This window comes from Bombus pyrosoma, linkage group LG5 (assembly GCF_014825855.1).
Source record: "Bombus pyrosoma isolate SC7728 linkage group LG5, ASM1482585v1, whole genome shotgun sequence".
In the NCBI taxonomy this organism is placed as follows: Eukaryota; Metazoa; Arthropoda; class Insecta; order Hymenoptera; family Apidae; genus Bombus; species Bombus pyrosoma.
Window position 1 is genome coordinate 11,217,177 of NC_057774.1, and position 22,845 is coordinate 11,240,021.

At 39.9% G+C, this 22,845-nt stretch overlaps 1 protein-coding gene across 7 annotated transcripts in view; it reads left to right on the top strand.

Moving 5' to 3' along the window:
* LOC122567758 (hemicentin-2-like) overlaps positions 1-22,845 on the top strand; it is a 504,101-nt gene that overhangs the window by 36,565 nt on the left and 444,691 nt on the right. For 5 of the 7 annotated variants that reach the window (XM_043726707.1, XM_043726711.1, XM_043726710.1 and 2 more), the window contains exons 1-2: positions 10,314-11,366; positions 21,605-22,232. In XM_043726707.1, the coding sequence (XP_043582642.1) occupies positions 22,127-22,232 (106 nt within the window). In that variant the 5' untranslated portion in view covers positions 10,314-11,366; positions 21,605-22,126. Of the gene's footprint in view, positions 1-914; positions 1,046-10,313; positions 11,367-21,604; positions 22,233-22,845 lie in introns of those variants that run through there. The other 2 variants (XM_043726709.1, XM_043726708.1) reach the window with 2 other exon arrangements.

Here is a 22,845-nt window from a genome sequence, read left to right on the forward strand (position 1 = left end):
GCGTTTCGGACACTTCCAAATCGTCAAACCTGCACGGCAGCTTCTATTTTTCACGTTCTTTCGCTTTCACCTCGTCAAATATTCATCTTTCCCCCGCTGGATTTTTCGTTGGCAACGACCGGACCAACCGAATCTTTTAATTATGTACGCGAATTCATGCGAAACCAAAACGGAAAACAAAATTGCCTCGGCATCGTCGCGAAGAAATAAAGCTCTCGTTTTAAAAACGATTCATCCCACTTCGTTGCACAGCTCGTATAACTTTTACATAACGAGTAAAGGAAAAGGCCAAATTACTTTTGAGCGATATTCACGTTAATGTTAATGTTCGTGTGTTTGCGCGGCAAGCCGAGTTAACTCGTTAAATCTAATTGCCAATATTTTGGATACGATAAATCATAGATCAAACGTCACACCTGGTTTTCACAGGAGAGTAATTTAAAAGTTAAAAACAACAACATGATTTTGAATTGTCTTCTAGCTCATGTGCCGCTACATCACCCTCCTACCAGTGATAACGTTTTCTTTTTATTTGAAATTGGTTCACAAAGTTTTTTTTGTTTTACATACGGTCGTACGACTTCGCTCGTCGTTTTCGTGTGCGGTTGCGAAAGTTCGGCATCCGCGGGTTTGTCGTTTCCATGCGGGGTAAAGCGTCGACCGCTTGTTATCAAACCCGTGCAGATGTTGCGCGACGTCTTCGATATGCGGCGGTGGATACCTGTCGGTACGATGCAGGCGTTCAACAGACGATCTCGCTGCGGTGTCGTAGGTCTCCGTTCTTCCTTGTATGACGCGCAGGGGTGATGCCCACGCCGATGAAAGGCGTGTTAACGTCCGCCTTTTCGTGTTCGTCGTAGTGGTAGGTCTCGTTTCTGATTCCAGGTGCCTGGGGAACGACACTCCTTCGCGCGGCCCTGGGACGTCGCGTGGAAGTAACAGAGGCCGGACTGTTGCGATTCGGATGCTTCCGGCTTCCAGGTGCCTTCCGTGGATGTTGTCGACCACCTTGATCAGGGCGTTCGTCTCCGTTATCCTCAGCGCAGTTAGTATATATTGAGTATTCGCTGGGAGGTGTTTCTTCCAGGTCACCAGCACTAAGTCGTCGGAGGCTGACGAGGGAGCGAGCTTCCCCAGATGCGTATAGAATTGAGACGGCGTCCTATCGCCCATTTCTTCGTTCTCGAACTCCCAGCGCAGTCTTGAATCGTTCGAGTCTGCGAATTCTGTACAAAGTTATCTGTCGGTACTCGTCATTGTTTCGCACGTTGGTCTTACCTCTGTCTTACCTCGGCATGATAAATATTTAACTTGACGTCCGAAGAATCTTCTGATTATAAAAACGCAGAGCCAGTTAACACACTAAACAAGCGGAACAAGGTAAATTAGCTGCGTATCTCGAACCGTTCAATTCTTGGATGGAGATGATCGCGTCAGCCGAAACAATCTTGAACGACATTTTCTCGATGTTTTCTGCGTTGCGAAACTTCATCACGCGTAACTCGTGAATAGTAGAACAGTGTCATCTTTCTACCATGGCAGTTGAGAGAACCAGTGCGTGTCGCTTGATCGTTGCACCATAGTGGTAATACCTCTGTCTACATAGCCGGGATCAGTTTAAGCGTATTAGGCTGGTACCGTGAAACGTATATAAGAGTATTCGAGCCAATCAACCGATCGGCCTAGGCGCCTATCCATCGGTAACCACCGATCAACGCTGTATTTTCTCCCCTCGATTGTCGGATTAGGTTGGTTTCGATCAACCAAGCACGACAGAGAGATCACATTTGCTCATTAGGACAAAAATGAGAGTAGATGGATCGTCGACGGGATCATTAGTCTTGATGAAATATTCTGATCAGGATACCGGATTGGTGAGCCAGGTTTATTCCTATAGAACACGCGTGTTGATTAATTGTATCTTTTATAAGAATCGGGGATTAGCGGTGATTATTAGTAATGCTCATTTCGAGTTCTGAAATCGATACAGGGAAAGAGAACAATTATCGTCCCTGAAAGAGCTCTAAGCTTGGTAGGATGACTTAATGGGGAATTTTATTTTTATACAGAGATATATTTTACTCGGCAAAACGATAATTTGACTATTAAATTAATATTGATAACAATGATTCAACGAATAAAATTATCAAGTAATCCGGACAAGCAAGCAAAAATGTAACAACAAAGAGTCTAATAGTCAACGAAATACATATCTTGATCTTAATTTTTTGTCATCGAACTTGTCATTGGTGAATTAGGCGAAATTTTATCCTCGAATTTGTTCTACACGTGGTATAATATGTAAGTACAAATTAAGTGAATTACTTTGTACGCCTTGCTACATTTAGCTACAATTTCACGATCTTTCAGTTCCTTCTCGGAACTTCTCTTTCGTTTTTCGGTTGTCTTTCGTTTAATTGAGCATCAATCTTCGAATGTTTCATCGATATCACTTCCATCCTCTACCGATAGTAACACGGTGTCGTAAACTTTTGATGGACACCGAGCAATCGGTCTAAGCGATAGAAAGAGTATTTCCATTCGTACAGTTTCAATGTGGGTAATCAGAAGGAGACAGTCACAGTTACAACAATGGGAGATCATGCGTAGAGGATGTTCCTGCCTTCTTACGAGCATTTCGAAGATCTCGTCGTTCGTGCTCCCGCTGTGATCTATGAGTTGCACAATGGGGACAATGACATGCATTCTCATAAACTCCGGCGACGAGACTGCAGGATACCTACGGTCCGTTTTCCGACTTATGAAACGTATTCTCGGAATGTGTAAGAAAGACGTTTTTTCCAGCTTTCCCAACATTTTTGGCCATTTACTTTTTTTTTTTCATCTTTTTGAACGAAACTGATATTTCTAGGTATTCTTTCTTTGTGAGTGTCCTTTACGCGTGGCCGTTTGATTTATACCTTTATCTTTAGCGAAAGTTCAGCGTTTATCGGCTTTTTCGATTTCCCCAAGAGCAGTTTGTGTGTTTATACATGACAGATTTTTATTTCTTTAGAGAGAAAAGGAAAAAAGATGCATAAAATGTAATATCAAAAAGTTAGTTACTCTTAGTCTTACTTTTTCAGTCGTATTCATAAAAACATGAATTTCTATAAATATCCATAGTCTATTCATGAGAATGTCTATAAGAAAGTTAATCTCAAATTTACAATTAGTGGAGTTGATCAATTAGTTCCCTGAGAACTTCATATGCAAATCACGAAAGAATTTTATTGCTACCTTAGTCTGAGAGGTATAGTTTATCTATGTGTTTTTATATATTCTTTCTTTTTAATTTCTAAATTTGAACTTTGTTAACGCACATTATTAATTACATTTATAAAAAATTCTCAGTTTTACTCTGGCTGAGAAGCAGTCCTCTTGCAATTTTCACTTAGGATGGAAGAAACCATAGAGAACAACCTTCAATCTCAACTCGTTTCTTCGACTAGCAATCTTTTTAACTGTATATACTTATCTTGTACCCAGCATTTACAAAACTTTAATTGTTTCATAAAATGCGAGGCGAAAGAACGTGAAACACGCCATAAGGTGGTCCAGTTTTCTCATTGCGCTTCACTTTTATCGCAGCGATTTCGAGGCATTCTTTTTCTCTGGCATGTCGGTGCTTCAACCACCGAAAAAGAGCAAAACGAGTTGTTAGGGACAAGAAAGACCCGTCGTAGCGCTGCTGTTCAAACGAATAACGATGCTCGCTCGCGAATATATATCATCGTGACCGCTCGCCTCGGATCATTCCACTTCTCTTAATTCTCTATGTATGTATTCAATTATATTTGAATAATTGGCCACCCGACGAGTCGCGGATTAAGCAAACGAACGCTTTATGCGATGCTCGCATCAACCGCTCAACGATGTGCTCGCATTTCACAAGGAAATTGAATTCGTTTGTGTTTCGAGGAAACGTCAGCGCACATGCGTTTGACGAACATAGGAAAATTTCTCGATTTATCTTGGTAAGTATTTCTGATCACGATTCGATTTAACGTGTGGTAGTCGAAGGTTTTAATGTAATTAGTTTCTGATCTTGTTAACGAGATAAACATACGTTGTTGATAGGTGAAATACACCTAATATATTCGATGCTGTTAAACATATACCTGTACGTCTATCTACCTTGGAAGTTTCTTCCTAGTTGGAAATATTTTTATTCTACATAATAAATAATAAACGTGCTCGTTTTAAATGACAAAGATAAATGTGACCCTATTTTAAATGATAAAGATCAATTTGGTTGTCCGTTTAAGTCATTCCAGTTGAGACAAACAAACTTTAAAATGCAACAGTTGTAGCAGCTGTATTATTAATTTAGTCCGATCGTCGCAATAAAGATACATACATGCGTTGGTAATAGTGAATACGTTGGACGAAGAAAAATAGGGTATGTTTGGAAAATTATGTATAAAATATCAATAAATAGTAATTGATCTCTTGAAACAGAGACTCTAGAGACCCTAAACGGCAAGTTTTTCTCACTGTTAGAGAATAGTCGCATAATTCTGACTTTCTCGTTTCATCTTATCGTATTCCCATCTCATTAGGTGTTCTTCTTATATAACATTTTTAACGCATTTCCGCGTTGCGTGCACGTTTTACGCATTCTTTCGGATATCTCGAAGGCGGTCACAGAATGCCAATAGTCATAATATCAATATCCCTTCATAAGGCACGAGCTCATAAGCCCCGACAAGCAAATCTCGCGAGAGCACCTGCCGCGTTGACACTCTGCAAGTAGAGTGGATAGCTCATCTCTCTTTCCCTCTCTGTTTCCCTCTACCTCTCTCACGGTCCATCGTGCGCGTTAGATGGTTCCTCCTTATAATCTTCGAAAAACCTCTTCCTCAAGCGAGTATATACATACTTGCGGCAAAATGTGTTCTTGCCTTTATTCACGGGAGAAAAAACACTTACCGCCATCTGGCCCCGGTGATGCCTTTCTTGCCAACGGAAATAAACCGATCCGAAAGGCAACGAGCTCCGTGAGTTTAAGGAACTTAAATCAATAAACCATGTGGACACGTGAAATTGTAACTTATGTTACACCATTTACCGGGCCATTTTTATTCCATGCCCCGGTGTACGGAAGGTATCGTAGGATATCGAAGGAAATCGTGGAAACGGCCTTTCCCTTCGATCTTTATTGAATTTTATTCGATTTAAAACGTGGAAGCATTCGGTATATTCCTCTTTCCCGTAAGCGAAGGCAGTAAGAACGAATCGCAAGGATAACATTTTTCAACATTTTTTTCCTCCTTCGCTTTTTGTTTTATAGATATGGTACGGTCTTGGTTCTATTTTAGTAAAATGGGATAGATGGTTTTATATCGCGGCAAAAAGGCTGTCAAGTCGGGATAAATAAACGTGGTGTTCGATCGACAAAGCCGGAGTCGATGCTTCTATATTGATTCTATCGAACGATGACAGCAACAGACCCGTTCGAATTATTTCCATCTCTTGTTATCGGAATCGAGGCTTTTGGATATTGTCAGATTTGAAATGATATCATAATGTTTCCCGAGCATCGTGACTAGCTTCGATTTTACCGATTGTTTATTTATTTATAAACGAGAACTTGTTAATATCCGATGTATGATATAAAAAAAGTGGTGAACGTGGAATTATGAGAGGTTATCAATTGGGCAAACTAATTACAGTGAAACTTTTTGGAGAACGAAAGAGAAAACAATAGTCAGTTAAACGATGCTTAAATAAAGTTGTTCGCAAACGAACACGATCATGTAATACCGATTTGCGAAAGTCTTAAATTACTGCTTCCCATTGTATGAATCAATTTTTAATCGAGATACTCTGCGTAACAGTGACGACGTACTTAATATGAGTAATTTATAATTAAAGTGAAACTCTAATAAATTCACTCTAAAGTTAAACTCTAATGGACATAAAGTTCGACATTTCGCCCGTTAGTCGTAGAATTAGGAGAAGCTAAAAATTACCCTTATAATTCCTCATTTCAACATACTTTGACGTAACACGAGAACGTAACGATTAATATTTGTTTCCTGCAAAAAAATTGAAACTATATATTCTCTGCATCTAATGTCAAGAACGAAAGACATTCTGACGATAAAGAAATAATCAGGTACCCTAAATTCTTCATCATTTGATTACATTTATCAAGGTGCCAAAGCTACAAAAAACCTTACATAAATATTACAAATACGCTTAAAATACAAAGTCAACCTTAAAGAAGATCGAAATTCTAAAACGATAAAAGCAGGGAAGGATCAGAATTCCAATAACGAAAGCAGAAGGAATCCAGAATTTGAGTAATAAAATCAGAAACGCGGAGGAATAATTAAAGGTTACGCTTCGCAAATGTTGTCACGGGGTTGATTATCCGCGACAGCATACAGAGTGAAAATACATATTCACTCCGACACTCTTATCGATGTGTACACACAGCAGGTAGAGCAAGATGATATCGCGATCTTCGCTCTCCTCGATCCACTCAGCGGGTAGAAGTGCATGCATTCTCATAAGCCGCGACAAGCAAATCTCGGTGTATTCGTGGAGACGGATGGAAGTCTCCGCGGCTCTCCTACGCGGCGACGCGATGTAAGTACGTGCCCGGGATATCTGGGCGTTTCGCGAGAGAAACCCCGTTTGGGTGGATCGCAACCACTGATCGTGATACTTCGCTAGTGTGACACGTGTAATCCGAACGACGATTTATTTATACGTGTTTCGCGCTACTGGTGCGTCGTTCGGTTTCTTTCGCGGATCTGTCAGCCCATGAATAAAAACGAGACAGTTGGACGTGGATCGAGAAATCAGATCTCGGTTTCGTGGGAGACTAGTTACAAGTTACGAAATTTCTTTCCGAAGGATCGGGGGAATTGCAGATGGAGCAGATTGGTTGACGGAAATACCTCGATTAAGATAGCGAAGAATTTTAAATCAAGGATGGTGTAATGGATAAGAAAGGCTATTTACAAAGGTTCTTTGTTTTGATCGTTCCCTTTTTTAAACTGCCTTGTTAGTATCACAAAGTGCGTAATTCTAACTATTTTCCCTTTATATTATTATAGTTCAAAAATATTAACATTTCTACCTGTCGGAGTCAATAGTAACAACTATTGAACAGAACTGAAGCAACAGGATGTATATCGGCTTGATTGCAAGCAGCCCAAAGTTATCAGGTTTATATTGCCTTATTTTGTTGTTCTTTTTCTCAAGTAATTGTTTTTCTTCAGTAACATTATCTATAATTGACGGGGCATTATGTACATATTAATTAGTAAGAAAATAAATTAAAAGTAGAAAACATAGTGGTCCCTGTTTGGACGACCGGAATCCTTCGTGCAAATTTTTACGGAATAAACTTTGCACATAGTAAATATTTACAATTTATTATAGTAATTGATACGTCTGGACAGAACAGTCGCAATAATAACGCGTATCTACTGGATGAAAATCTGATTTCGGTTTGACTTTACGTCAGAATTTGCGACTTAAATTCTTCCGCATTTAAAAATCATTTCTCTCTTATTAACTTTCTTAATGCATTGTTTTTAATTTTTATAATCGCGATCATCATAGTCCTTTTCGTAACTCAACGTTAATTAATCTTCGATACAAACTGTAAAAAAGATCTTGCACCGTTTATGGATACCACACGATAAATACTTGAAGTAAAATTACCCTCTCTGGAAAATATACCGCCAGATTTTTACCATACATCAGCTTTTATGGTTACACGACTATAGTCGCGTTAGTATCTATTTCACCGCTACGCAAATGGTATTTGAACTTAACACAGCCGCACGTCAAGCGACATGAAAAACATGTACAAACGTTGTTACGGTAGGAGAGTAGATTTCACGATTCTACGGTTTGCCAAGAATTTTCAGGCGAACGACAGACTTTGCGAGACAGCACGGGAAATTCGCGAAAGAACGGATCCGTGTTTTACGCTCGAGGGCGTTGAAAACGCGTTGGGCAAGGAGTTAATGAAAATACATAGCCCCCAATAAGACAAAATAATCGCTCGTTCAATTCGTTTGCTCCTCCAGCATTCCTTTTCCTACTTGTTTCTTTATAATTCTAAATCGTGCAATAAAATCCTCGTATTCATTTTTCTCTCTTTCCTTCCTTCTTTCAGTTTTACATACAGTATCGTTGAAGTGTTTAGGCCATTTGTAATAGCGATTTGGTTATAATAACTAGTCACGTTTTTAAGAAATATTTCCACATGGAATGCTTATACACAAACGAATCTTTATCTTTATCACGAATCTTATTTGTGATATTATTTGATTGTAGCGTTTCTCGTTACATAAATTGTTTAGGAATACTTCGGTAAATAAAATCGCAAATTAAATTTTACTTAAGCTTCGAAACACGTATAAAACAATGTTAAGAATCGAAAGAAACTTGTAATAGATTGTTTGAAACATTAAGAAAAGAGAGCAGATAACACAAAATGAATTTGTGCAAAATTGTTTCACAAAATTTCAAAAACAATTCTTTGCATAGAATATTAATTGTCTCAAATCAATCAATCGTTCCCTAAATTGTCAATTCTTGCGTTAGACACTTTTTGAGAAGTGACGACAAATTTAAAAGAACACTCGAGTATCTGTATATTCAGTCACGAAGACAAAACATTTCCGTTTGGCAAGTGGCCTGAGACCGTTGTACAGTACCACGTACCCACCTTTATTTTCTCATCTCTATTTTCACAAGCACTTTTTCGAAAACACGCATTACATCGTTTTCATCTTAATTAGAACGAAATCGTGACTTTCGCGTGTGATAAAAGCAATGAAATATAAATAACTTCAAAAAGAAAAAAAAAAAAAAATTCTGTAATTTCTAGCACCGTTGCCCGACCGAATAATTTTTCGAAGGTTCTTTTATTGTTACGAGGACACAATGACGCGTCGCGAACCCCTTTTTGGTCGCATTAACAGCGGCATTTCGGTTCGTGGTGTTGCACGATAAAATAAAACATTTCGCGAAATAACGAGGCCACTGATGCGTCCACAAAAAATATACATACCTATACACATGTAAAGGTATGTGCACGTATGCCAAAATGCGTGTGTGTGCACTCTTCCGTCGTGCTGCCATCATGAACGAACATCGGTTTAAATTGAACACATGTTTTGCATTAGCGGTGCCATTTTCGGTGTATACGATTTCACGAAAAATCTACATTTTCGAACACCTCGATACATTACCGCATCGAATCTGCGCTGGGTTATTCGACGGAACGTCGATCGGCGACGAAACGTTTCCCGTTATCTAAACTGGACCACCGGTTCGTTGGAATTTGACGAATTACGTACATTCGACGAAATTGATCTTGCCTCATTCAGAAAGCTTCAATCAAATAGGTTTAACTCGATTGGTAAATTACATCCAAAGTGATGTTAATTTTGGATAGCGAGAGTTAATGATTAGTTTGTAATTAATATTGATGCGCATTAGTGTTTAGATGCACTGTTATTAGTAATACAGTTAATCATCTCGTATGTTAGGATACTAATATTCAGATATTTCTCTTCCTATTTGAAACCTATTCATTCATTAGGAAGCCTACAATTGGTCGATTATTTTCCAAATTTCGCTCGAACAAGATACTCTGAGCTGAACGAACGGTATGTAAATAACGTAAAACAAACGAAGGCGGTAGTTTATGATATTTATTATTACACGCATCTGTCGAAATTCTTCGTCCCTAATTCCGTTACAAAAAGCAACCAGCATACTCTCCAAACTTGATTAAAAGAGAAACGTTCGTACCTCGCGTAAAGGAATATCGTCGAAAAATCCCTTAGCACCGTCTAACCCATCCTATAGAAAATCTCATAACGCAAATTAAAACAGGTAAGAGTCCACAACACTTCTCGTTGTACGTGTTCTCCATTATAATTATCCCATTAAAGCTATCAAAACCACCATCAAAGTATAATCCAACGAGAATCACCCGAAATCTAAATCTGCACAAAGCAACAACTTTGAAAAATCGCCGGGAGTAGATACGCGATCTACCGAGCGAGACGCAGTAGCATCCCCGTGCTCGGACACTGGGTGTCGTGCGTGAAGTTGAGCACATGCATCCTGGAAAGCCGCGACAAGGAAATCTCGTGGCTGGAGGCGGTTGGGGCTGGCCGTGGGCCCATCGGTCTCTCGGCGGTCGCGTCCTCCGGCTGTCGGCGTTCGTGGCTGTTCGGCTCGATTCGGGCTTTTCCGGGCGTGCTCCATCGGGGAGGCGGCGCGCGCCTCGTGTCTCACGGAACGCGTCTCTCAGTGATTACCGTGCAGTCCTTGCGATACGACCTAAGGTTTCCTTTGCTACTGCTTCGACAACAGGGGGTTGGTCGCGCGCGCGCCACACGAACACATCGAGCGAACGATACAGGTATCGCCGCGCGAAATCCCTTCCTTTGCCCAGTACTGGTCGTCCTTCGCGGTTAAAACCGCCGCAAGAGTGAAAGAAATCGAGCGTATGCGATCGCGCGCCAAATTGAGTCGAATTGGAATATACACAGTGATCAAAGTGACACGTCAGGGAACACTTGTTCGTTATACTTGTTCGTGTTAGCGGAACAAAGTTTTTTGTCAAAGTTTTTATAAAGATAAAGGGAAACGCGTATGATCGAATTGGTCATATTGACTAATAATATCAAGGTTGGTCGACGGATTCGAGTTGATTAATTTGTTACATTAAAGGAATGTGGTAACGGAGGATCAGGTTCCGCTAATATCGCGCTGTCTCGCGGGACAATGGATCTGTCGCGTGGCGAGGGTCGATGGACAATAGGCCCGGCAGCTTGACGGGTCTTGCGACGAGCTACTCGAGCGACGGATCGCGGAGGCTACTATGTGGTACACACGCGCGTTAATCGCGCGAGATCGATCTTTCCAACTTTTCAACAAGTTGTAACGCATCAGGTACGCCGGTTAATCCTTCCCTCGGAGAACGATTATCCGTATCCGGATTCGGATTCGGATTGTGCTACTTGTGTGTGCGTGTGTACTCGAAAGAAGCGCGGACCGGGGGTGGAGTATTTTATCGATACCCTTCGTAAGACCCGGAACATCGTAGGACGATGTTTCTGTTCCCAGTTGTAGTGAATCGTTGGTGAAAGAAAAAGTTTCTCGCTGACTTTCGATAGCGAGCAAGGTTAACGAGTTGTTAATTGATCAAAGAAAAAACGATTTTCGACAACGTTCTTCGAATCGACAACCCTTAGAAACCACTGGAAAACTTTGGAAACAATTTCTTTGGTGAAAATTGTGTAACGTGGTTCGACGATCGTCGAAGCTTCGACTGTTGCAGCGTTCTCAGAGAAGCGATTGACTTTGCAAAGGAACAGGTAAGCACGCCTCCACAGAGCTCTGGGAATTTGTGGGTGAACACTTCACCGTGAACTCGTGTCGTGTATTTCATGATATAATGGGGTACTCGAGGGAACACGAGTGTTACTCCTTTGAATTTTGTCGTGTATATGGATGAAAATAACTTTGTTCTTTGCAACTAAATCTAGTTGGTTAGGGGTGGTCACGGACATCGTCAACCTCCTCCAGATCCGTCGGCGGTTCGCGTTTCTTGTTCTACTTATTGGAATGATTCCTAAGAGCGATAACATAAAATGTAAAAATATCAGGAGACGAACGTTAGAATTGTCGAACTTAACGTTTTCATCATTCTTTTATCCAGTTATTTAGTGAGATAATGAGAAGATATTGCGTCTTTTCACTTTGACGAGTGGAGGCATAATTGAAATAACAACGCAAACCACTTTTATAACAACCTTCCCAAAATATTTTAGGACATAATGAGAAGTCATTGTATCTTTTGACTTTGATCAATTCTAGCAGAATTGAAGACTTCATCGAAGCTGTTGACTCTACTCTATTTTCGCAATTTCCCCTTCTATTTGCATGACAATATAATTGGAAGATATTTGATGTTTCGGGGAATTCTCAATGGAATCTTCTCTGTCTGTATGTGGGTGGAATAATAGTTGGGCCACGATGTTAAGAATAATTAATAGCTTTAACTAATAAGAGAAATACAGGTTACTGTTTGATTGTTTAATTAAGCAGCATGCATAGATCGTACCGAAATGTTATTTAAATATTAACGCTACAACAGTAGTTTTCGTTTTCTATGTATCGAGCATAACAAATTTCAATTTATTCTGTCAGTCCTTTGTTCTTACATTATTAATTGGATGTCTCTAAAGTGGAAACTTCTAATCATAACCATGCAATTGAAAATTAATATAAATCAGTACCATATTAATTACAGATACAATAACTAAAGGGATAAAATCTAAATAAAGACTTGCTTTAACTGTTAAATATTATAATCTTCATTGTAAATATTCTATACAGTCATTCACAAAAGTCTATTTATTAATGTTTAACAGTTATTAAAGGTTTTTATTAAAGTATTTTAAAAGAAGCCGGTTTTGCTATTAAACTAAGACACAGTATAATAGAATATACTAATTTTACCTGCTCATTATACCTGCATCATGTGTATTTTGTACATTTCTACGACTTGAAGTTTCCCGTAAACACATAATTATTCGTAATATTAATACAGTCATTAGTTGAAGTGATCAGAGACTTTGTCTCGTTCGGATTATCTGATGCCGATAATTTCCAATCGCGACGATTATTAAGATCGAATTCGCATTAATCACCCGAGTCTTTAACGTCACGAGCCCGCATCGTTATCCGTATCAATTGTAATTGTTAAAACAGGAGAGTTACTTTACCCGCTTCATTGTCGCAAAATTTCGAGCAACGGGAGTCGCTCATTTATCGTATTATTATATATACTACCCTTTAACTATGTGCAAAATTCGAGTCAAATTACTAGCTAGAACGTCGCTCGCATCGTTCTCCTCGTTAGAGGAGAGCAGCTCACTAAGAACTCCGTTGTGCTCTTGGCATCTGTGGTTCGGAATCCACTTAAAACTTCGGATCCCCGTATAAGTGACCACAGTGGTCGATGTCAGCTAATACGAACACGCGTGTACACTAGAGGAAAATAGTGATAACGGATTAAAAAAGTGGTTATGGTTATTATCACGCTACGAATGTCTATGCAATTGTTGGAATTTTAAGAGCACAAAATTGCGTAGAATATTATACACAATTCACGGAATATCCGAAATAAGATAATTTACAAGGTAATTTAGGTAAAGCTGTTGGTAGCGTGAAGGTGCAATGACAAGATACGTAGTTTTCTCGATCCTCCTCGATGTATAGATGATTAGAAATTGTATTAGAAACTCTATTAGAAATTTCGAGACTGATGAAAAATTTCCGCGTCTAATAGATGACAGATTTATGACCTTCTCGTCAATGACAAAAATACAAATACCTTATATCTATTATCGTATCGAGCGAAGATGGGCCCATTACGTCGCAAACCAATCAGATCTATTTTTCTTCGACTAGCCTCCCATTCAGTCCCGTACAGCCTCGCATAATATCGAATACGCTAAACAAATTCCTATGTAAAGTTACATTTCTCCAATTCCTGTCATAAAAGTATAAAATTTCATAGAGATACTCACAGCCTATTTATCACCCACAAAGCAACGAAGCGACAAAGGCAGCAAAATTTCCGCGAAATCGAATTGCAGAGAGAACGATGGAACGAAGGCGAAGCTGACGACGAAGAGGGGAAGATTTTGTGAAAATCCGGCAAGAGAGAATCGGGAAAACTTTAATTACGGAATTATTCGGAAGTTGGTGGAAATGCCTGCCCGAAACAGAAGGCTTTTCTCGATCGAGGCGTCGTTAATGGAGTAAGATCAGGTTGCCGGGCTCGTTTGCACAATAAGGTGTCGATCAGTCGGAAACAATCATCGCGAATAATAACAGCGAGTAGCGAGAAGCGCGTTCTGTTCGATGGCAAGTGCGAGTTGCGGCGTCGTAGTCGTCGGTGGCGGCAGTGGTGGTAGTTCGAGGCGGCGGTGGCGGCGAATTGAATAAGGAAGAATGGCTGTAATTCACGTCGGTCTTTCTGACGTCGCTTCCGCTTTTCTGTCGCGCTTATTCATTTTTACAGCAGTTGTGTCTGATGCGGCGCAAAAGATGCTCACGACCCAGTTTAACAGAGCCGACGAGCGGACGATGTAATTATGATTTAGAGTGGTCGCGCAATTTTTTTTATTCTTTTTCTCTTTTCCTACGCTTTCCCTTTCTTTTTTTTTTTATTATCCTTCTGACTACTCTCCTGCTACCCTTCTGGCGTTCCACCGCGAGGTTGCACCGAGAATGGAAGATGTCTTTCCGAGCGTGACAACGAAACTCGCGACAAAACCTTGCAAATACCGTTGTTGCATCCAGTTCATACGAACTCTCTTGCTGTTTGAACGTTTTTATTTTTATTCTTTTCTCGTCGTTGTTGCAGAATTGTTTGACGTTTGCACAAGCTTTTTGCTTTTTCGCGCTACGCCGGGCTTCTCTTTGCGTCCACGTCCACGTTTTGGGCGAAAATTTTCAGCTATGTTTCGGTGCGTCGTTCGTATAGGTATTGGATCGCCGCATTCGTCATAGGAGAAGTGGGTTTAATATAATAGATTTCGGCGTCTCTGAGCTTGGATTTCGATGGCGCGGTATTTAGATAGTAATTATAGTTGAAACCTTAGAAAATGGAGAACCATCTCGGGTTTCTGGTCCTCGTACAAGACCCTCAAGGCTCGTATTGTCCTTTGACCCTTGTTGCGGTTAATTTGAGGAAATTAATTCTTCACCATCTAGTACGGGGAAATGACGCGTAGAATTCAGTGGAACCTACAACTCGTGAAAATACAATTCGCATTAATTCTCCTAAAGGTTTCTATGAAACAAATCACTCGAACGAGTATAACGATTAAAACAATAGATAAGAAACTATTTACCTAATGAAACCACTGTGCTCAACGAACGAAGATTCGAAAAAGGAGAGACGTGTTTAAATTAATCGAAAGTAATTTGTAGAAACAATTACTCGAACTATTCGAACAACTTTCGAAAGAAACAAGCAGTTCCAATCGTTTCCTTTACTTTGCAATTGTCGGATCTCGACAGAAATCGACAAAAAGTGTCCTTCTGAAGATTATTCACCGAAATGAACATTTCAATTAAATATTCCTCTTAACCCGAGATGTCGGTAGATAAATAATCAGCAAATTTACGCTGTCACGGTCGATAACGCGACTGCATGGCATCGTTACTATTTCGATATTTACCTGTCCCAGTGAAACCGTAGTCAGATAATTCCAGTACTTTTAAATACAGAGGCTTCGATTAATAAACGAACATACGCCGGTACGTCGAACGTTCGATAACCGATATCTCATGGTTAGACCGCGGAATTTTATCCACTTATAGGAAATTTTAAAGCGCAAAATTGCACAAGACGCGCATAACTTGAGAAGATATATAAATTATCCGAAATATAGTGCTCTTTATAATATTTGTCAAGTAAAATAGTTTTTCACCGATGTTTTGCTTTTTAAACTATATGCTCAAAAATATGAAATTGCACAAAAATTTGCAATCTATTCTTGGGTAAACGTTGTTTCAGGTAAGAGCCTGGCTACGCAAATTCCTCGATGAAACGGGCGCTCGAATAATTTCCTAAATTGGACAACTCCGCGCGCGATTCAACGGCGTAGCGTTTTTCGAAAAGCGACATTAACTCGTAAGAAGACGATTTCGCCGATTTGTTCGACGTTTCTGTTTCCAAGTTCGCACGTTGTACGACACCAGAAAAGTATCACGATACCAGGAACCGTTATAGTAGAGTCGAACGAAGGCAAATTAGACACTTGTCGCTGGTTAACCAGCAATTTTCTTAAAAGAGGCTCGCTATCGAGGAAACAATTTAGCTCGTCTGTGGACGCAAATAAGAAGGACTCGTTCCATTCGAAGGACACAGTCGTTTGTCGGTGCAATTCCACCTGCCTCGAATCCATTGTGAACCCCGTGATTTTCAGCGGTTCATTTTGCGTTCGAGCGTGTCAGATCGAAAATGGTGGACTGCCATTCTTTTTTCTCTCGCGTGTATTCATTATGATTTTTGTGATTTGAGGATATCGTTTGTGGTTTTCTTTCGATGAAGATTTTACACCTATTGTGTAATCGATTGGTCAATCTTTTTCAAGAAAGATGATTTCGTGCGAATCGTTGAGCCTGGTATGAAGTTTTTGTTAGCGTGCAGATAATATCGTTGAAAATGCTGGCGAAAGTATTATCAAATCATTAAGACTGTAACATTGTTTACGGTAATGAAAAAGTATTAGCTATTAACCGATTCACGCCAATTTTAATGAAACTTTGCATAAGTGTTTTCTATTTTATAACAAACTATATAATTATATATATAATATTTTACAATATAATTTTATGATATAGTATAATTGGACCTACGTAAGAATTTAGTCGCAACTTGTTCGTGCCCGTTATTAAGAAAGAAATCAACCATTTTATTCGAGCCGGCCCTTCTATGTAAGTGCTTATAAATCGTAAACGACAAAAAAGATATCAAAAAGCGGTCGAAATAAAAGTCTTACCGTGGCCTCGAGATTCATAAAGCCGTGCCAGAGTTGTTTTTTTTTTTTTTCTCTCGAAAAACTAGCTTTTTACGATGATGACATGAACAATAACTTTTCCAAGAAATTTTTCACGCAGATTTATAACTTTTATTTGAACCATTTTTTCATATCCTTTGTCGTTTACAATTTACAAGGACCTACATACACGAGCCGGTTTCGATAAGAGGGTTGATTTCTGCCTTAAAGTAAAACACGGCCACGAACCAACTACGGCTAAATTCTGAATAGGTCCAAAGAACACTTGTGCAAAGTTCGATCAAAGTCGGTGTGTATCGGTCAAGGGAATACCCTTGTAGGAGCGTAATATCGTTGAATGTACCGAAGAAGTATTATTATAAATGTGATATTTTTGAAAACATTGAAGAGTTACTTAGAATATAAAACAACTAGACTGCGAATGTTTATACATTAAAAAAAAATGTAGATTGCAAAAATGCACGACGCAATACGAGAATAATACACAAAATATACAAAGTAAAGCATACGCGTGGCAATATTTCAAGTGAAACGAGTCTCTGCGTATGTTTCATTTTTTAAATCACTCTCGTAAGAGTATGAATTCGCATAAACATCCACAGTCAACAACAATACAATAACTACTCGTATTTATAACCCTATACAAAGCACCTTACCCTTGTCAACAACGACAAATAAATCACTCTCATAAGCCGATGACAGAGAAGAGAATCACGTCGTTTCTACGCCCTTCATTTATATTCCTTTTAATATTCGACGAGCGCGTTGGCGAATTTGAAGCACGTCCTGTGTGTGCTGTTAGCGTGCCAAGGCTCGCGAAACGTAGTCGACGACTGTTCGGAACAACGGCTGGCCCGAATTCGTGAATGAGGATCGTCGTCGGGAAGCGCATTAAAATTCGAAGAATATTCATAAAGCGCGCGCGCGCTCCAGTGAACGGGCGCACAGCCGCAAGAGTGCGACGGACAAAAGACGGAAACCCAGCTCCCAGGCTTTTCCTGAGGCCTGAAAGACTGACGTTGCATTTGGGGAGTGCATATCTGGTGCAATCGAATTCCCGTGGCCGTCGCCGTCGGATTCGCCTATTGTCAAACCAACCAGCCCCTCTCTCTGCTCTCCTGCTACGCCCCTTATTGCGCCAGCACGTTTATGGGACAGAGAGATCGGGTGAAGAGAGGATCGTTAGGGTTCAGTCTCTGAGCCCCTCGAACTGACCGCCGAATAGTTGCGCGCGCGTCGATGCATTTACATGGAAATCTCGAAGCGGTCGCCCCCTCTCACTCACTCTCTCTCTCTCTCTCTCTCTCTTTCTCTCTCTTTCTCTCTCTGGTCGATTACATTCCGCGCATTATGACGGTTCGTCGTCCATCCTGACCTCTCTTAAGAATTCGAGGAATTTTAGCGCAATCCGTGCTTCAGAATATTTTGTCAATTGAGTAGGATTCTGTTCTTTGGTTGGCGGAAGAAGGTTACTTTGTGCGAGAGATTTAGTACGTAGATATTTTGAAATAATCCGTGAAATTCTTGCGAACTCAGGTTTTTCTACGCTTTAATATCATTATTGTAGTAGTGAGAGCATAGTTGCTGGTTGCTAAGCGATCTTTGCATATACAACGTACGTATCATTGTCAAGGAGACAATGTTACAAATACTATTTTTTAAATGTATATCAGAAATTTATCTTCTTAAAACAAATGAACTTGTGGCAATAGCAAGTCATTCGTATACTTACGTAATGAAATTATGAAATTGATAGAAAACGAACGTGATCAGTCAGGCTTTTCGAGAGGCTTGTATTACGAACGAGTCGTTCCAAAACCACATTGACCAACTCTACATGCAAATTGGTAACTAGTTATACCGTATAAAACGGTTCATACGTGTACATGGAAATCTCACGTTTATAGCTGAATTTTAGTCAAAGATCTCAAATTCTCACACCCAGAGAAGCGTAAGAATCATTTCGAACAGAAAAAAACTCATACTAACAAAACGCCGCATCGCATAAACATCGTGTTCACGTTTGTTAAATTTTAATATGACCAAACTATCGAACAGAAAGCAACCCTTGACGCTTTCTCGAAATCGGTATCATCTGATAGTATCATCTTGGTCCCTGAAACCTTGGCTATGCCGAATTTCCCTAGCAACCTCGTACGCGCGGCAAACCCAACCTCCAAAGGGTCTCGCGTTCAATGTGAAAAAAGACCAGCGAACGACGCGTCCGTTTTTCGAAAAGCGGCCTGGCGAAAAACCAGGACGCGATTACAACGAATGCATAACGTCAGCAAGCGACACATAGGGGAATATAAAAAAAAAAGAAAAAAAATAGGAAGAATGGAGAGAGAAAGAGACATCGTCTCGCAGCAGCAGACTGTAATGGGTGTGCAATCGCTGTTGGAACTGAATACGAGACCTTGCACGCGCGAGAAAGGAAAATCAGCAGAATGGAATTGGTCTGTGTGTGTGTGTGGGAGTAAAACATTGAAAGAAAGAAAAAGGAAAGAGAGAAGCGTGTGCGTTTGGGGGTTGTGAAACGCGTGAAAGGGCGAAAGATGGCGGCAGTACAGGGGAGTCGGATGGAATTGGTGAACATGAATGGTGGCACGATCGAGTGAAATTTCACGTGTTAACGTTTGCAAGCTCGATATCAACGGGCGCTGTATTCGTGATATTGCGCCACACACGAAAAGAAACGCGTTTCAACGAAGGACTCGGTGCGCCGTGAAACTCTCGCGAGTCTTGCGATAACGAGTTTTCAACTTAGTTTTTGTCCCAGACGAGTTACCCGCTCGAATCGAGAACCATGCTGTTGGTTAAGAAGCAGCCGAGTTTGAGGGTAGGTGATGAAGTAAAAGGATAGGAGACAATGGGAATTTTCGTTGGAGAAATATTGCTTCTGAAATATACGTTTACCGTTGTGGTAGAATAATAGGAAAGATATATTTCGATATTTTGATTTTGTTAGGAGAAGCGATTGACTCGAACAATTTTGTTATCTATATCTTTACTAAGTATTTACGAACAATTTACCGTTGAAATAGAGTTAAAAACGTGGAAAAAATGTTTTGATAAAAATCTTGAACGATTTTCCTGAATATGTATTTACATGATCGTTATGAAGAACTAAAAATAGTGAACAGACCGGTTTTTACGAATAGCGTGTATGCAGAAAGTATTTGGGTGATAATTAGACTGTGGATATTTATACATTTATGGGAAATTTAAGTGTGAAAAATATATAAATAGCCCAAACAATCTTTTAATATTATGAGTATTTTTCCCTTATCTTAAGAAGCTCCATTTATTCAATCGTATTCCCTATTCCGTCGGAGTTGTTCCTCTTGAGAAAAATAATTTTACATCATACTCAGACGATGATCAAAGGATAATATTAATTGTTGTTGGACTATTCGATTTTTGAGCTGAAAATTACGATTGGTGCAAAAGATGGAAAAGTAGTCCTCGTTGAATTTCGGATGGATCGATCAACAATACAGATAGGTCACAACGGCGTTTCGTTTTTTGATTTAAATTACTAATTAGGATGTTGATCTTTTGCGCGCTTTTTCGATGATGCGTTTCATTTTCAGCTCTTTCATTCGCTATCCACCTCGTGTATCGGCGTGTTAAAAATCGTTAACGCACAAAGCCCACTCGATCTTGCATTGATAGTTTTCAATTTACGTGAAACGTGTCCGTCTCCATTGCCCGCAAACGCGAAATTTTTCCGGCAGAACGGTATCCCCTTTTTCAAATAGGGTTTGGCTTTCAGGATGCATTTCTTTAATTATTTGTCGCCATTCTTCTCCGGTTAACAGCATCTTTTTTCTTCAAGTAACGCATTTCCAAGCGAAAAACATTACAGAATGGTAATTAATTAGTTCCTTATTATGCACGTGTTGAAATACAGCAAAAGCAGTTTTAACTACAAATGTGTCAAGTAAAGGAACGAGGAGAGCTGTTAAATTGAAAAAAATTAATTAGCGAAAGAGGTAGAAAAAATTGAACAAGAAGAAAAGATTACGCTACATCGTTCAAAGCAAGAATGAACTTCCACTGGCGGTCCCACGTTACCTAACCCCAATCAATTAGCATCTGTTTAAGGTTCTTTTTTCTTTTGAATTCTTCGAACGGATGCTTTTACACTTTCCGCGAACCCTTTTAAAAGTCGAGCCCTCGTTTAACATCAAATTCAGAATCGACAAAGAAACTTTCGCTGCAATCCAATACTATTGCATTAATTGATATTCAATGAAATACCTATTACAGTATGGCAAATCGAATGAACCCGAATTAGACTTTAATCGAGCCAAATCGAATTCTACTTTCAATTATAATTTCGATCTTTTACATTTAGTAGATACTTCTCTGAAATCTAATTTTCTTTATTCTTTGGTGTTTCAATATTCTCTATTATTACATGAAAACTTGAGAAACATCAACGATGGTCAAAGCTGTTACAAAGAACAGAAAGAAGAAAATAAGAAAAGCAAAAGTCATTAAAAAAAGCATAAAACTTGCACGAAAGAAATTAATATGAAAAGTATACGAACAGAAACTATAATGTAAGGAACAGTGTCTACACAGTGGCTACAAAAACTATTTGCACGCATTTTCTAACGAAGACATTGTTTGTCAGCCGCTTCATTTTATTCTCATAGTACCTATCACATCTTTTCAGTCATTTTTTGTGGATCGAATCGATAAAAGTTCGGAAAAATTTATCGTTACCTAAAATTTTCTTCCGTTACGATAAACGAAATTCCCGTGAACGTAGTTCTACTGTAAATAAATAAAAGAATTACAAGATGGAAAATTCGATTACACCGATAAAATTATTGGAAACAACGTAAAACACATCTAAAGATCTTGACAGAAATGACATAGCATAATCGTTTAATCGTTGACGTTTAATCGTTTAATCATTTGATCGTCGTAGGCGTCGCAGTCTCTCGTCCATCTTCTTGTATCTTTGGAACTAAACGCGCGGCGATTTTTTCTGTTCGAAGGTGGTGAGCAACGCGAAACTCCTGAAAAAAAAAAGAAGAAGGGGGTTACGTGAAGTTGCTGCAGAAACAACTAAAGAACCGTGCGCGTGGTGACGAGGACGCGCGTGCTGACGCGGGACAGAGCGAGCCAGAGGGAGCGAAGTAAAGGAAGAGGGTGGTGGCAATCGACGGATGAGAGTTTGAGTCGCAGAAAGTGGTTTGGAGTAGAGACTGGCGCGAGTTAGCTCGGCGAAAAGGGAGGTGGAGAAGCGTCGGAAGCACGGAGCCGGCTAGAGGAGGAAGCTTCGCTTGGAAAAAGAAAAAAAAGCTCGAATCGGTAGCGCGGGTAGCCCGTGGCACTCCGCGTGCTTCATCGTTGTGCAAAAGGGAGATCGTTGTTTCAGAAGGAAAAGGACAACTTGTGTGCATCGTCGAGGGAGAAGAAAGAGAGAGATAGAGAAGGGAGAAAAGGGCGAAAGGGGAGACGTGTGTCGTTGACGTGACTACGAGTGACGTGACGTGACGTGACATCGAGGCGTCGAGATGCTCCTGGATGAGATGGCCGCCTCCGTTCACACGCTCCTGTCATTTCTTCTCGTCCTCGGTGCTTGTACGCTGTGCCGCGGCAGGATCACGAATCAGGAGATAGGTGAGTGGAAAAATATTGCCAGCTTGCTTCTTACAAAGTGATGTTACGAAACGCTTTCCGCGTGCTTGCCTCTTACGCTTCCCGAACATGGATTCGCGAGAATAGGGCTGATATCTTTTGGGGTGGTTAGCGAACGACGCAGTAAAGCAGAAATCTGTTTTTCTTTCGACGTACTGCCCTTGAGTCTTCGATCTCAGGTTTTTCCCTTTTATGTCTGTGTTTTAAGCGATCGATTTCAAGGATTTGTTGATTCGTATTATTACGAAATTTTCATGTTCCCTTCGAATCGATTGTAGATCAACCACCGTATATTCTATTAGGTGTTTCATTCATTATTCGAGAACAGCGTCTCATCAAGCCCTTTAATTTAAAAACTAAGAAGAATCTAAATTAGATGACTATTTTTCACGGCTTATAAGGGTGACTTTATCGAATTACACAAATTTTACGGAAATGGTCAATCGCAAATTACTGCACCAAAAATAATGATGAATATACCACAGACTTAAATGTACTGTGTACAACGTAACGCACAATAGAATAACAACCAACACTGCCAGTTTTAAAAAAACATAATTTGTATTGTATTAAAACTGTAATTTACATACAACTT